Source organism: Populus euphratica, unplaced genomic scaffold, assembly GCF_000495115.2.
Source record: "Populus euphratica unplaced genomic scaffold, PopEup_1.0 scaffold120.1, whole genome shotgun sequence".
Lineage (NCBI taxonomy): Eukaryota > Viridiplantae > Streptophyta > Magnoliopsida > Malpighiales > Salicaceae > Populus > Populus euphratica.
In genome coordinates this window covers 453,109-466,202 of record NW_011499918.1, presented here as the reverse complement: position 1 = coordinate 466,202, position 13,094 = coordinate 453,109, and the positions used below count along the sequence as shown (strand labels likewise).

Here is a 13,094-nt window from a genome sequence, read left to right as displayed (position 1 = left end):
AAAAAAAATATATATATATATATATATATATATATATATATATATATATATTCTAGTATGTTTTGTGTCAAAGATGCTTCATGCCGGTGGAAATTTGGTCTATTTTAAGCAAGGCATGCTTCCCCTGTTGACTCTAGAGCTCAAGGATTTTAATAAGATAAAAATTGATCGGTGATATCAAGCACAGTTTTATACTCAGCTAGGGTGTGAATCATGCAGCCTGCTCTGTTAATCTGAATATTTAATGCCAATAATTCTTGCTTTCTTCAATAATATAAATACAATAATTCAAATAGAAAATCATTTATTGTTATTAAAAGAAAATTATGACGGATTCAAAGTTATGGATGACTCCATGATTTGTGAATGTGCAGCGCACTTGAACTAGTCCCACCTCGTAAATGAAGACTGCTGTCCTAAAAAACATTATTAATATCCAGAATTTTATTAAATTTCTTTATATCTGCATATTTTCATATATATCTGCTGCACATTTGTTCCCAAATATGATCTCAAGTTTCACCGACCAACCACTTCTTATCATTTCTAATATTTAAATAGAGTTTCGTTGCTATCTTGCGATCAGAAAGATGACCAGTAAAAATAAAGGGTATGTTCTTAGGTTTTATAAACAATTTTATTTTATTTTATTTTTTTAATGACTCTGACTAAACATATTTTTGTTATTTCTAAATCCTCTTTGATATCCTAAAGCACTAGACAAACGATTTAGGTATCGAATATTTATATGGATAAATGAAATGAAGGGTCTAAATATATAGAGGATGATATTCAGTGTAGATCGAATGATCATGATTAAGGGCAAGTAGTCCTTAATTACTAGTTAATGATATCAATTAGCATATTAAATCAGCCAAGATGTGCATATGATTTTGTGATCCTCCTTGCTTAATTAGCTAGCCAGCATCTTTTCCCCAACGAAATCCCAATACGAAACTCCCCTAGTTTTCCATCCACAAGAAAGCAATGCATTATTAATCCTCAATTAAGCTAGCTACTCGTCACTTGCTTCTGCTAGCTAAATTGTTCATGCTGGCGTGAATCAATTTTAATATTGGCATAAGCCTGCAGCATCGAAGAACTGTCATGATGGATTGCAAAATCAATAAACTAATGTTAGGAGCAGCAGCAGTTTTCAAACCTTGATGCATGGCCAGCTCAAGAGGCCAGCTTTTCCCATTATTTTCCTACCAAACATCAGTGCACATGCACTGCTTCATCATCAGATGACATCCTCCAACTTGCCCCATCACACACTACTCCAATTACCAGCAGTTCTTTTCAAGTCGCTATAAATATAACATGTCTGATCACCTCAACTTGTCCAAAAATATTAAGCATTGCTTCTTTATTTACTCTCTTTAAGCTTCCAAGATTTCCTCACTGTTACTTTTCGTCTTCTTCTTCTAGAGAGGAGATGGGTATCCTAGCGAGGAGATCATCATATGGCTACTCAAAGTTGGGTAAAGAAGACCCAGAAGAGGTCATGCATAGAAGAGCACAATTCTTGATCTACAAGGCACTGCAACAAGCAGATTCCCCTAGAAGAAGGCCATCTTTGAGACTCAGATTGTGTAGGTTAAAGATCAAGATTGGCAAGAAACTAAAGAAGCTGAGGAAGGGCATGCTGTTATCTATATCTGTTGCAAGAGTTAGGGTCTATGAGAAAGTTAAAAGTCAGTGGAAGCGCTTGTTTGGCGATGGACAGGCCATTGCTAGTCTTCCTCCTATGCTGGCCTTGAATGCTTGAAATTAGGTTTCATATATCGAATGTTTTTGGCCTTGCTGAACATCAACACTTGTGTGCAACAATATTATAGTTATTCTGCTCCTTTTATTTTCATGAAGAACTGCTTTTTTCGAAGGAAACCTTAAATCGAAGATCATATATACATGTCTAGGTAGTTCCTTGCAAGGAATGAGAGTAAGAATCACTACTTGTCGGCGCATCTTTCCTTGCTAGTCTGTGTTCCCCCACCACTATAAATTCCATACTATATTGTTAAATTTAAGGTGATTGAATGATTAATATGCCATGGTAGGGCATGAAATTGAGCATTTCTATTGTCCTAGACAAGCCAAGATGGTCAATTATAAGCGGTGTATGCAAAGCACAACGCCTTTTTCATCTTGGAAAAGGGCACAAGCACACAAACCATCCCTTACGTCTCAAAAGTAGTGGCAACCCGGATACTCTTGGAACTTTCCCATTCATGCCGTACTGTCTTCTTACTCCCCCATTTATAATTATTGATTGGCTAGCCAGTACGTAGCAGCTGGGGCATCATCACCCTATTAAAACCAACCCATATGATCCAGTAGTCGCAATTAATATTTTCCAATATGGGTGTATTTTTTGACTTCTGATTCATGGATGGTTGCTATACCGAGTCTCTTACGATAAATTTGATCCGAGAAACTTAAAATTCGAAGCTTTTCCTGGTTCATTTTCTAGTTAAACATATTGACTCACCAAAAATCGATTCATTTATAAGTGCTTTGAGTGTTAATTCACCTGATCATTCTTGACTCGAATCAAGCTAGAGATTTAAATCCGACCTGGTAAATTTTTGAATCAGTCTCTAAATTCAAATTTAAATCTAAATCCAACCTGATAAATATAACTTTACAAAGTAGTTTGGATGAACTTGTGTCTGTCGACACCCTCAAAAGCTTTGAAGTCATGGCAAATTTTAGCTTGTGCTAGCCTTACATGTTAAGTGTGTTTCATATTGTATTATAAAGTATTTTTTAAAAGTACTTTTTATTTAAAAATATATTAATATAAATTTTTATTTTTATTTTTATTTTTTTATATTAGCATATTAAAAACATTTAAAAAATTAAAAAATCAATTTAATATTTGTTTTTAAATCAAACAAACATCTAAAATTCACTCAAACACAATTACAAATGCCTATCGACTTATCTCAAGCATGCACATTACCAAATTTGGGCAACATCATATGCCCTTCTTTTCTATTGGTGGGCATTGCACATGGGACACTTCTTTTTCATGGGCTTATGAGCTTTGAGAATTGGGTTGGGCCTATATTTAATAAGGCTCAATCCAGTTAAGTATTGTCTACATAAAGTTTAGAATTTTCACATTTAAAAGAACTATAAATGCTTTTTCAATATTGAAGATATGTAAGTAGTTAAGAAATTCAAATACAATAAGAAACTAATCAATTTCATGATAAAAACCAATGGTATAAGTAAAAAATGGCCCTTCAAAGTGTTCGGGCTTAGCCATATTATCCAAGAAAATCTTATACCAATAAAATAACTATTGTTTTTTTTCATATTTGTGTTTTACTGGAAAAAAATTGTTTATTGATATTCTGTTTTATTTTTGTTAATTTCAAGTTTTTATTTTAGTTTATTTTTTATATAGTTTTTAGGTAATTTTAAGATTTTTTTTATATAAAATTTAAGAATGAAATTGGTATTTATAAATATTTCCATTACCATTGTAGATAGAAATGGATAAATATGGACAATGGGGGATTTGCAAAATTAAGAAAATTGATTGAAAGATCCCATAGATATCAGGAGTGAAATTAAATTTATTATTGTACTTTTTATCCATAAAATTACACATGTTATTTAAACATGGTCAAACAATTACCGTATAACCTTGATAAATTAATAATATGAACTAAATATTTATTCTCAATTTAAATTTAATATTCAAATAATATCTCAATTAGTTAAAAAAATTTCATGGTTCTAAGGGTATTAATTTATAGAGGTTTATCTATGTATATAACCCACATTTCTTGAGTGAGTATTTGTTTTTGTAGTAGTTTTTTGTTTTTTTAAGGGTTTTTTAAATTATTTTTCTCTTGAAAAGAATTAAATTAGTATTATTTATATATTTTTAGATGGTTTTAAAATGTCGATATCAAAAATTAAAAAAATATTATTTTAATATATTTTTAATTATAAAAAACAACTCTATACCGTAACACTATATACATGAATTATTAGATGGGATGGCATAAATTTTATTCATATGCCTCATTTCTATGATACTATTATATGGATAACTTGTAGAATAAACTCACATGGAAATTTTAAATATCTCACCAAATATAGGTTTTAAGTTGATAATACATGAAACCCTAGTAGACGAAAGTATAGTATTATTAAATTCAAATAAAATAGATCAATTTAGTAATTTGTAGATTTAAAATTTAATTTAGATTGAGTTTTCTTCAAACTGGTTTAGAGTTGATTAGGTCAAGCCGACAAGTTTACCAGCCAACTAATTTATTTGTTCTTTAATTTTTTTTAAAATTATTTAATTTTAATTTTATTTTAAATCATGAAATAAGTTATTTTGGATTGATTTATGTTAATTTAAATTGAGTCGCTCAAGCCCGTGTCTTTAGCGGCGCCGGTTTTTCCAACTTTGAGGAGAAAAAGAGAAAAAAAGAAAAGGTATAAAGATCAAGATCAGATATTTTATAATTCAGGGCTAACCTCTAGCATACTGGATTGTACCAAATTAGGCAAGAAAGAAAAAAGGGGAAGAAATGTCACTTGTTATTCGACAAATGACACGTCGCTCCTGATTTTCCCTGTTAACTTCTTAAGAAGAGATCTTCAGAGCTATTTTAATAACCCAAACAAACAAACAGTCCCTTCTACAATTTCTCTACAGTTTCATCCCTTCGATTCCAGGTACAATCTCTTTTATCTTCTGATTGGTTACTGAGAAAATGTAGGAAGATGAAAGAATTTTTTTGTTTTTTTCCTTAGACTCTCTTTTAAATGACTTGCATGCTATAATGTAACAGTGATTTTTAGTTTCTTAGTGTAGAAAATAACAGTTTTTATTGTTTTTGTCGATTTTTTAAATTCTTAATCGAGAGCTTAATGGTCAATTTAATGATTTTTTTTTAAACTGAATTGATTTTTTTATGTGGGTTATGCTTGAATGCAGAGAATTTAAGCTTCAAGGTGGAAAATCTGTAATCTTTAAGCTTGTTTTATACTCTAGTGCAGAGAATTTAAGCTTCAAAGGGGCAACGTTGTGATTTTTATGATTGTTTTGTGCTTCAATGCAGATAAATTAAGCTTCAGAGTGGCAAAGGTTGTGATTTTGATTGCTGTTTTCAGATGGGATTTGAGGGATTTTTGATTTATTAAAACTAAGAAAGTTGAGGAAATGTGGGTTTAGTGTTTTAATTATTTCGGTGTGAAGTTTGTGAGGTTTAGTGAAAATGAGTGTGGTGGGATTTGATTTTGGGAACGAGAATTGTGTGATTGCAGTAGCAAAGGAACGTGGGATTGATGTTTTGTTGAACGATGAATCAAATCGTGAGACACCGGCTGTGGTGTCTTTTTTTGAGAAACAGAGATTTATGGGCTCAGAGGGAGCTGCTTCTTTGACTATGAATCCTAAATCGACAGTTTCTCAGGTTAAGCGATTGATTGGGAGGAAGTTTAAAGAAGTTGAGGTTCAAGATGATCTTAAATTGTTTCCTTTTGAGATTGTAGAGGGCCATGATGGTGGTATTTTGATTAAGGTGCAGTACTTGGGTGAGATTCATGAGTTTAGTCCAGTACAGATTTTGGGGATGTTATTTTCTCATTTGAAACAAATAGCAGAGAAGAGTCTCGAGATGCCTATTTCTGATTGTGTTATTGGTATTCCATGTTACTTCACGGATTTGCAAAGACGTGCTTATTTGGATGCAGCTGCAATTGCTGGACTGCGACCTTTGCGGTTGTTGCATGACTGTACTGCAACTGCACTAGGATATGGCATTTACAAAAATGATATCTCCAATGCAGGCCCAACTTATGTTGTATTTGTTGATATTGGTCACTGTGACACCCAGGTCTGTCTGGCATCTTTCGAGAGTGGACAAATGAAGATATTATCACATGCATTTGACAGGAACCTGGGAGGGAGAGACTTTGATGAGGTTCTTTTCAGTTATTTTGCAGCACAGTTCAAGGAGAAAGATGACATTGATGTTTGTACTAATATGAAGGCATCTATTAGGTTGAGGGCTTCATGTGAGAAATTGAAGAAGGTCTTGAGTGCAAATGCAGAGGCACCACTTAATATAGAGTGTTTGATGGATGAAAAAGATGTTAGAGGTTTTATTAAGAGGGAGGAGTTTGAAAGGCTGTCATCAGGTTTGGTGGAAAGCATTAGTGTTCCCTGTCAAAAGGTCCTGGCTAACTCTGGCCTGACTGTAGAAAATATTCATTCGGTTGAACTTGTTGGTTCTGGGTCTAGGATACCAGCAATTACTAGAATGCTAGCTTCTCTATTCAAGAGAGAGCCAAGCCGGAGAATAAATGCAAGCGAGTGTGTGGCTCGTGGTTGTGCTCTTCATTGTGCAATGCTGAGCCCAATACTTCGAGTTAGAGAATACCAGGTTTGTGCTTTACCATGGACAAATGCACATTAATTCCTTCTCTCTCCTGGCTGTGTGTGGGGTTGTCATTTATTAGTATCCATCATTCTCTCTCTCTCTCTCTCTCAGAGGTCACATGAACATTATAAGTTCAATTTCTTCCTTCAGTTTACTTTGTTGTGACCATCAATAAATTAACATCATATTTTATGTGCAACTGCATATGCTGGCATGCCCATTTTCACGTGCATGGTGCTAGGTACTATATATATCATGATTGTAATTTGTTCAATGTTGCCATTATCAGGTTCAAGATTCATTTCCTTTCTCCATTGGACTCTCATCAGATAAAGTTCCAATTTGCACATTGCCAAATAGCACGCTTTTCCCAAAGGGCCAGGCTTTCCCAAGTCTTAAGATACTTGCTCTTCACAGAAATAATATGTTTCAGATGGAAGCCTTCTATGCTGATCCGAATGAACTGCCTTTTGGCATGGCATCACAAATCAGCAGTTTTATGGTAAGGATAGCAAGCAACAATCAAGAATAGATATGCTTCTCTTCACAGATATATGCAAATCTTCTAGACTTGACTGTTCTTACTGTTTTGATTGACATTTTGATCATCTTGTGCTTAAATTTTCTGTTAATGCTTCTGTAGATTGGGCCTTTTCCAGTTTATCAATTGGAAATGGTGAAAGTTAAGGTTAGAGTTCAGTTAAACCTCCATGGAATAGTAAACATAGAGGCATTCATGGTAAGTGTATCTTGACAAATTCTGCTAGCATTTTGACTTATTTGATTTTTTGATTTTTTTAGTTACACCCCTACTAAATGAGTGTCCTCCATTAATGCATTAGCAAATTGAGGATGGTGCTGAAGTTACAAATGTTACTTCAGAAAATATGGTGGCCAAATCCGACCATTCACCTTCTGTTGAACAAAATGGTGCTGAAGTTACTAATGTTGCACTGTCAGCACCTTCATCCATACCTGCGGTATGTGTTGGTTCAATTGCCAATCATATGCATGATTTTATACTCTAATTTTTCGCTGCTATTCTTTTGGCTTAACATATCTGAAAATATTGCAATAATGAAAAAAGAAGAAAAAGATATTCAATTCTAATATTAGGTATATATCAGATTTATATTTCCTGGCTTCGGACTAAAAACTGACAAATGATGCCTGATTTTTGCTATCCTTTTCTGGACTGCTGTTGTCATATATTCTTGGCAGCCATATCTTTTAGATTTTGCAATACTACAAATTGAGGGTGTCATGAATTCAAAAAAGTGCTTTAGGATGGAAAATATTGATGTTGGATCCACTCTCTGTGAAGGATGAAATTAGGAAAGGAAAATTTTTCAAAAGGCTTGAAATTCCAGTCAGTGAGGAAGTCTATGGAGGAATGACAAAGGCTGAGCTCTCAGAGGCTGAGAAGATAGAGCTTCAGTTGGCACACCAGGACTTGAAGATGGAGCGGATAAAAGACAAGAAAAATGCTTTGGAGTCCTATGTCTATGAGATGCGAGATAAGGTATATAGCTTCATGTCAAGGTCCCTCTTCCCAGAACTAACCTTTTGTTATCAGTTTCTAAATTGGCATGCAGAATCCATGCCGTCTTGGCTGTCCAATGTCTTTGTGGAATGCACTATAAAGTTAGCAGATGTTCTTATTTTATTCTTTCATTCTTTATACAAAATGTGAACTAAAAGGTTAATTTGGTGCATGCTCTTTGGCTTGCTTTGATGATGGAAGGCTTGGCAAAAGATTGCTTGGGCTTTCCCTCTTGAGTTTCACATGTTTAGGCTTGGCTTTATTGGAGCATGCACAAGGCACCTTGAAAATTTTACTTTAAGAGCATTCACTGCTTTCCGTTTCCATGTAACGGATTTTCTGTTATATACACTTTCATTTTTTATTTCACATGTAAGATGTCATAGTTATGGTAATAGCTGCTATCACTTACTAGGGTTAGTACTCTCCCTCCCTCCCTCTCCCTCTCTCTCACACACACATGTGCGCACACTCACAAAAAAGTTGTGTTCTCTTTTCTGTTATATATTTTTTTTCTTGTAGAAGTGAATGTGACATGCAGAAATTGCTAGCTTGCTTGTGTTTTGTCTCTAAAACTCTATTTAATAGGACATTGCAGAAAATATTGCTGTGAGGACTGTTAAGAATTTTTACTTTAAATTAGGTCCATCTTTCCTTGATTCTATTTTCTTATATGTTCTTTATTAGGCTGTAGTTAAGTTCATTAACAGTGAGCCTTTAGATCATGCTTCACCCTTCTTCCCCTCATTTGTTGCATGATGGAATAACTCGGTAATATGAATAGATTTTCAGCAAGTACCAGAGCTTTGCCACCGAGTCAGAAAGGGATGAGATCTCTATAAATCTACAAAAGACAGAGGAGTGGCTTTACGAAGATGAACCTGATGATGAATCAGAAAATATTTATAATCAAAAGTTAGAGGATCTTAGAAAGGTACTTTGACTCGTATTATCTTTTGGATTCACCATAATTTATTGCTTGATGGAAACAACTGATAAATTTTAAATATTTAATAGCTTGTTGATCCTATTGAAATTCGATATAAAGAAGATGAGGCCAGAGAAAAAGCAAGAAAGGATCTCCTAAGTTGCATCGCGGATTATCGAATGAATGCTGGATCACTTACAGCTGGTGAGAGGGATGCGGTATGATCCTTGTCCTGTAATAGGGTGGCAGTAGAGATTTTGGTGATCAGTCACTGAATCTACTCTTTTGACATTTCCCCCATTTTTCAGGTTATAGATGAGTGCAACAAGGCTGAAAAATGGCTGCAAGAGAAAACTCAACAGCAGGACTCATTACCAAAAAATGTTGATCCAGTGCTGTGGTCATGCGAAATCAAGAGAAAAGCAGAGGGTTTTGATGCGTACTGTTCTCACATCCTGAGACTGGCAATATTTATCTCTGCAGTAGAACCAAATTATCTAGATTACTTTACTTTCAGTGTCCTTTGCTATAGAGTAGTTTGTATTCAATATCTAAATAGCATAATGTGTTGAGCATTTCTGCTTGTTGATTTGATCTCTTGTCAAATCATCACAAGGACAAAAATATGACAGCATGTTGTGCATCAAGTGATGATTGAAAGCTTCTAGCTAAATCGCTGTGCAATATTTCACTCAAATTCATGGTCTGAGTTTCTGTGTACTCAAGCAAAACAGATTTTGGGTGTACTACAGAAAAAAAAAAAAAGGTTGGATCTGTACGGAGACAATGTTTTTGGGTCTCTCTCAGTGTCAAAGGGATCCATATCAACACATAGGTTTATGACACACCCATACACATTGAATGAAGGATTTGAAAATTTTATTTATTCACTAATATAAGTGTATGTAGGTTTGATAAGATTCTATTCTCTAAGGATTTCACCTTCATCGTAGTGGTGTTTTCTTCTCAGTTTCTTGACTGTTGCTTCTTATCTTTTAGATTTTATTACTCCTTTTAATTTCTTCACAGAAGCTGATGGGTTTTTTTGTTTCAGGACCTGCAAATATATAACAAAATCTCTCCCAAGAACAGATGATTCGGATCATATAGACAAACCAGATGATGGGGAGTTAGATTGATGCTGTATACGCTGTTGTTTTATGTCATCAATCAGCAACAGCAGAAAAACAACCAGAATATTTATCCTGAACTAGGTCCATTTTATCGGCTGATCAGCTAGTGACATATTTCACAAGAATGGTTCATTAATTTTGCTTGAAAGTGAGTTTTGTATTTGCATATCCAGTTGCTTGCTAAGATTCTTTTGCCGTCATGCAACATTGGTTCTCTGGTAGGGTTGAAAGATGCTTTGAGACTGAGGTGGGCTGTAGGTTCAGTACTTATCCATACAAAAAAAAAAAAAAAAAAAGAAGAGGAAAATTTCTTTGACAAAAATGTAATATCAAGGAAAGATATGCTTTGGTCATCATGCATATATTCTCATGTGTTTTACCCAACTCAATCGTGTTACCTTTTTTGCATGATGAAATGAGAATTTACATATTTGATTTTGATAGATACTTTTGCTTTGTGTAAATTTTATGGTGCTCGAGCTATAATTACCAATAAACTATAATAGGAGGAAAAAAATATTAAAATCTTTATTCATAACAATCTTGATAGGCTGATTTTTCCTGCACTAGGTCTGCAATAATGTTTCCTCTAGTAGAACTAATGAATTTAGTATTTTTTTTGAACTAGCATGATGATGCTAGGCATGTATAGCTAGAGTTGCATCTGTGTTTGGCGAACAGATGGGATGAGATGAAACAGAACAGCATCGATGTTCAGTTTCAGAAAATCAATTATATTCCCATTTGCCCAGATTACTTAGTCTTCTCCACCTGAAATTGGAACATCTATACAATCAGGAGCTTCATCATTGAGAAAAATTATTTCCAGCATTCATGCCATGCCCATGCTTGTCAAAGTTGCTGGATTCCTATCAACTAGTCAACTTAAGAACACCAACTGCACTTGATTTTTGTTTACTGTAGCAATCAATTGACACAGACATATCACAAGATGCTATGGCCACACCATAGACTCGTCTTTTGGTCACCTCCATTGTGGTAATGGGCATGTATCCTCTTTCTATCGATAATTACTTGTTGCTATGAATGCTTGATGATATCCCGCCACTTCTGTCAATCCTACGTTGTATCACCAACGTTGAAAACTATTATTACACAGAGCAGGTTCAGGAGAGCATCTTGGCAACGGTTTTGCTTGTTTTAGGGCTGATGACAATGGTGTTGATGCAGGACTTGCGTAGTGGTGATGTTTTCTAAGAAAATACATTCTCCACTTCTTTTTCCAGTACAAATCATCTCGCTTACATGCATAAAATGATATATAGAAAGACATCTTGTAGGTTGCAGGAATATAGTCATCTCTTTGTTCCAATCTGTCTGCAATGTTACCGAAGTAGGATATGAGGGTTTGCATTCGTGTTCTTCCTATCATTCCAGACCATATTCCCCATTTGCTTATCGGAAGGAAAATACCCGCTCCTACCAGATCAGGTTTTAAAGCAACCCATCTTACATTATGTTTGAAAAAATTATAAACTCTTGTACTCAAATTACCTTAAATTACCTTAAAGACCAAGCCTGCATGCCTGCATTAAAAGGGAATTGTCAAAGACAAAGTGAGAAGCACATGAGAATGAAAGGTCTGACCTTTGCTCCAAGATCAAACTTAAAGGCAAGACAGCCAAATTCTTATTATTTTTTTCTCTGTATAAAATCATAGACATTAAGCCTTGCTCGGCCTGAGTCAATAGATACATAATACCTGACCTCTTTAAAATAAATTAGGTGAAAAATAAATTTGTTAGCTTTACTTGCCAATTTCTGATCCAATCAAAACTTGTTTAGATATTTTTTTCAAAAGGTATTGTTTTTTTCTTTTTTTAATATTGAAACGATATTGATTAACTTGAGCAACTCATTTAATAACAAAATAATAGAAATAATTATGGAAATTAGAGAGTTAAAGTAAAAAGAGTAACCTTGCAGCTGCATTTAAACCCGCCGACACCATGAAGAATAACCCCATTATTGACATATTGCACAATATAATATATATACAAGTCATTTGACCATTTTCTTCTATAGAGAGATCATTTGTTCACGTGGTTGCGGCTGCGTTTTAATTTAAACACAGTTTATAATTGTTGGTGAAGAAAAAAATTAATTTATTATGCATGGATTCCATATAATTTTTACGGTAGTTAATAAAAAGCAGGTTAACACAGTTAATAAAAAGCAGAGAAATGTTACTTTTCATTTATTGTTTACATTAATTGCATTGTTCACTGAACAGTGTAATTAACATGAACAGTTCATACAGTGTTTTTTTTTTTTAGTGTTCATTTAATTTTATTAATATTTTTAAGTGTTAATTTCATTAATATTTTTTATTTTATTAATGTTTTTTTAAGTGTTAATTTTATTAATATTTTTTTTAAAAAACTAGTTTAAAGTGAATTAAATTTATTTGCACTGTGATGTGAACAATATTTTTTTCTCGAAAAACTAATATAGAGTAAATTAAATTCACTCGCACTGTAATATCAATTTTATACTTAATAATATTTTATCTAATTTTATTACACGTTTAAAAAGTTATGAAAATTGTAATTCTTATCGAATAAATTTTATACGTAATGTAATTATAAATAGTTTAATAAAATAAAAAAATATTTTATATAAAGTATTATTTATTTTATGATATAATAGGAGTAATTAATTCTATAATAGTTAAATTTAAAATCATCAATATTAATATATATTTTTAAAAATTATTTTATAACTTTAATTTCAAAAGCTTTTTTAACCAAACACATTAAACTACTTTTTCTTCAACTTCAATTTCAACCACAGTTTTAACCAAACACCTATTTTTTCAAACCAACCTCAACTAAAAATACTTTTTATAAAACAACTTTTTTCAAATCACAACCACAACCACAACATCTACCGCAATACCAAACATACTCACACTCGACAAAATTGACTGTTGCGACAACTGTGTTGCGTCGCCAAAGGCTTTGTTTGGTATCTCATACAAAAAAGGCAGAGATATATTTTCATATAAATTTACTTCAAAATTATAACAAATTTATTTTACTTTTTCATTC

At 33.3% G+C, this 13,094-nt stretch overlaps 2 protein-coding genes across 2 annotated transcripts; both read left to right on the top strand.

Moving 5' to 3' along the window:
• The first annotated feature begins 1,438 nt into the window (after positions 1 to 1,438).
• On the top strand, positions 1,439 to 1,771 carry LOC105134895 (uncharacterized). Its single transcript, XM_011039471.1, has one exon. It carries the CDS (start codon positions 1,439 to 1,441, stop codon positions 1,769 to 1,771), a length of 333 nt encoding a protein of 110 aa, XP_011037773.1.
• Positions 1,772 to 4,461: 2,690 nt separating this feature from the next.
• Positions 4,462 to 10,468, top strand: LOC105134812 (heat shock protein 70 (Hsp 70) family protein). Its single transcript, XM_011039361.1, has 10 exons — positions 4,462 to 4,710; positions 5,097 to 6,422; positions 6,709 to 6,921; positions 7,063 to 7,158; positions 7,262 to 7,399; positions 7,744 to 7,941; positions 8,747 to 8,896; positions 8,980 to 9,108; positions 9,199 to 9,329; positions 9,945 to 10,468. Exons 2-10 carry the CDS (start codon positions 5,253 to 5,255, stop codon positions 10,027 to 10,029), a joined length of 2,310 nt encoding a protein of 769 aa, XP_011037663.1. The 5' UTR covers positions 4,462 to 4,710; positions 5,097 to 5,252; the 3' UTR covers positions 10,030 to 10,468.
• The last annotated feature ends 2,626 nt before the right edge of the window (positions 10,469 to 13,094 follow it).

Excerpts from the sequence above, each read along its gene's own strand:
- LOC105134895 (XM_011039471.1), top strand. The coding sequence starts at position 1,439 with ATGGGTATCCTAGCGAGGAGATCATCATATGGCTACTCAAAGTTGGGT.
- LOC105134812 (XM_011039361.1), top strand. The coding sequence starts at position 5,253 with ATGAGTGTGGTGGGATTTGATTTTGGGAACGAGAATTGTGTGATTGCA. Across the intron at positions 6,423-6,708 it reads TTCGAGTTAGAGAATACCAG|GTTCAAGATTCATTTCCTTT; the intron begins GTTTGTGCTTTA and ends TGCCATTATCAG. Across the intron at positions 7,942-8,746 it reads TCTATGAGATGCGAGATAAG|ATTTTCAGCAAGTACCAGAG; the intron begins GTATATAGCTTC and ends TAATATGAATAG.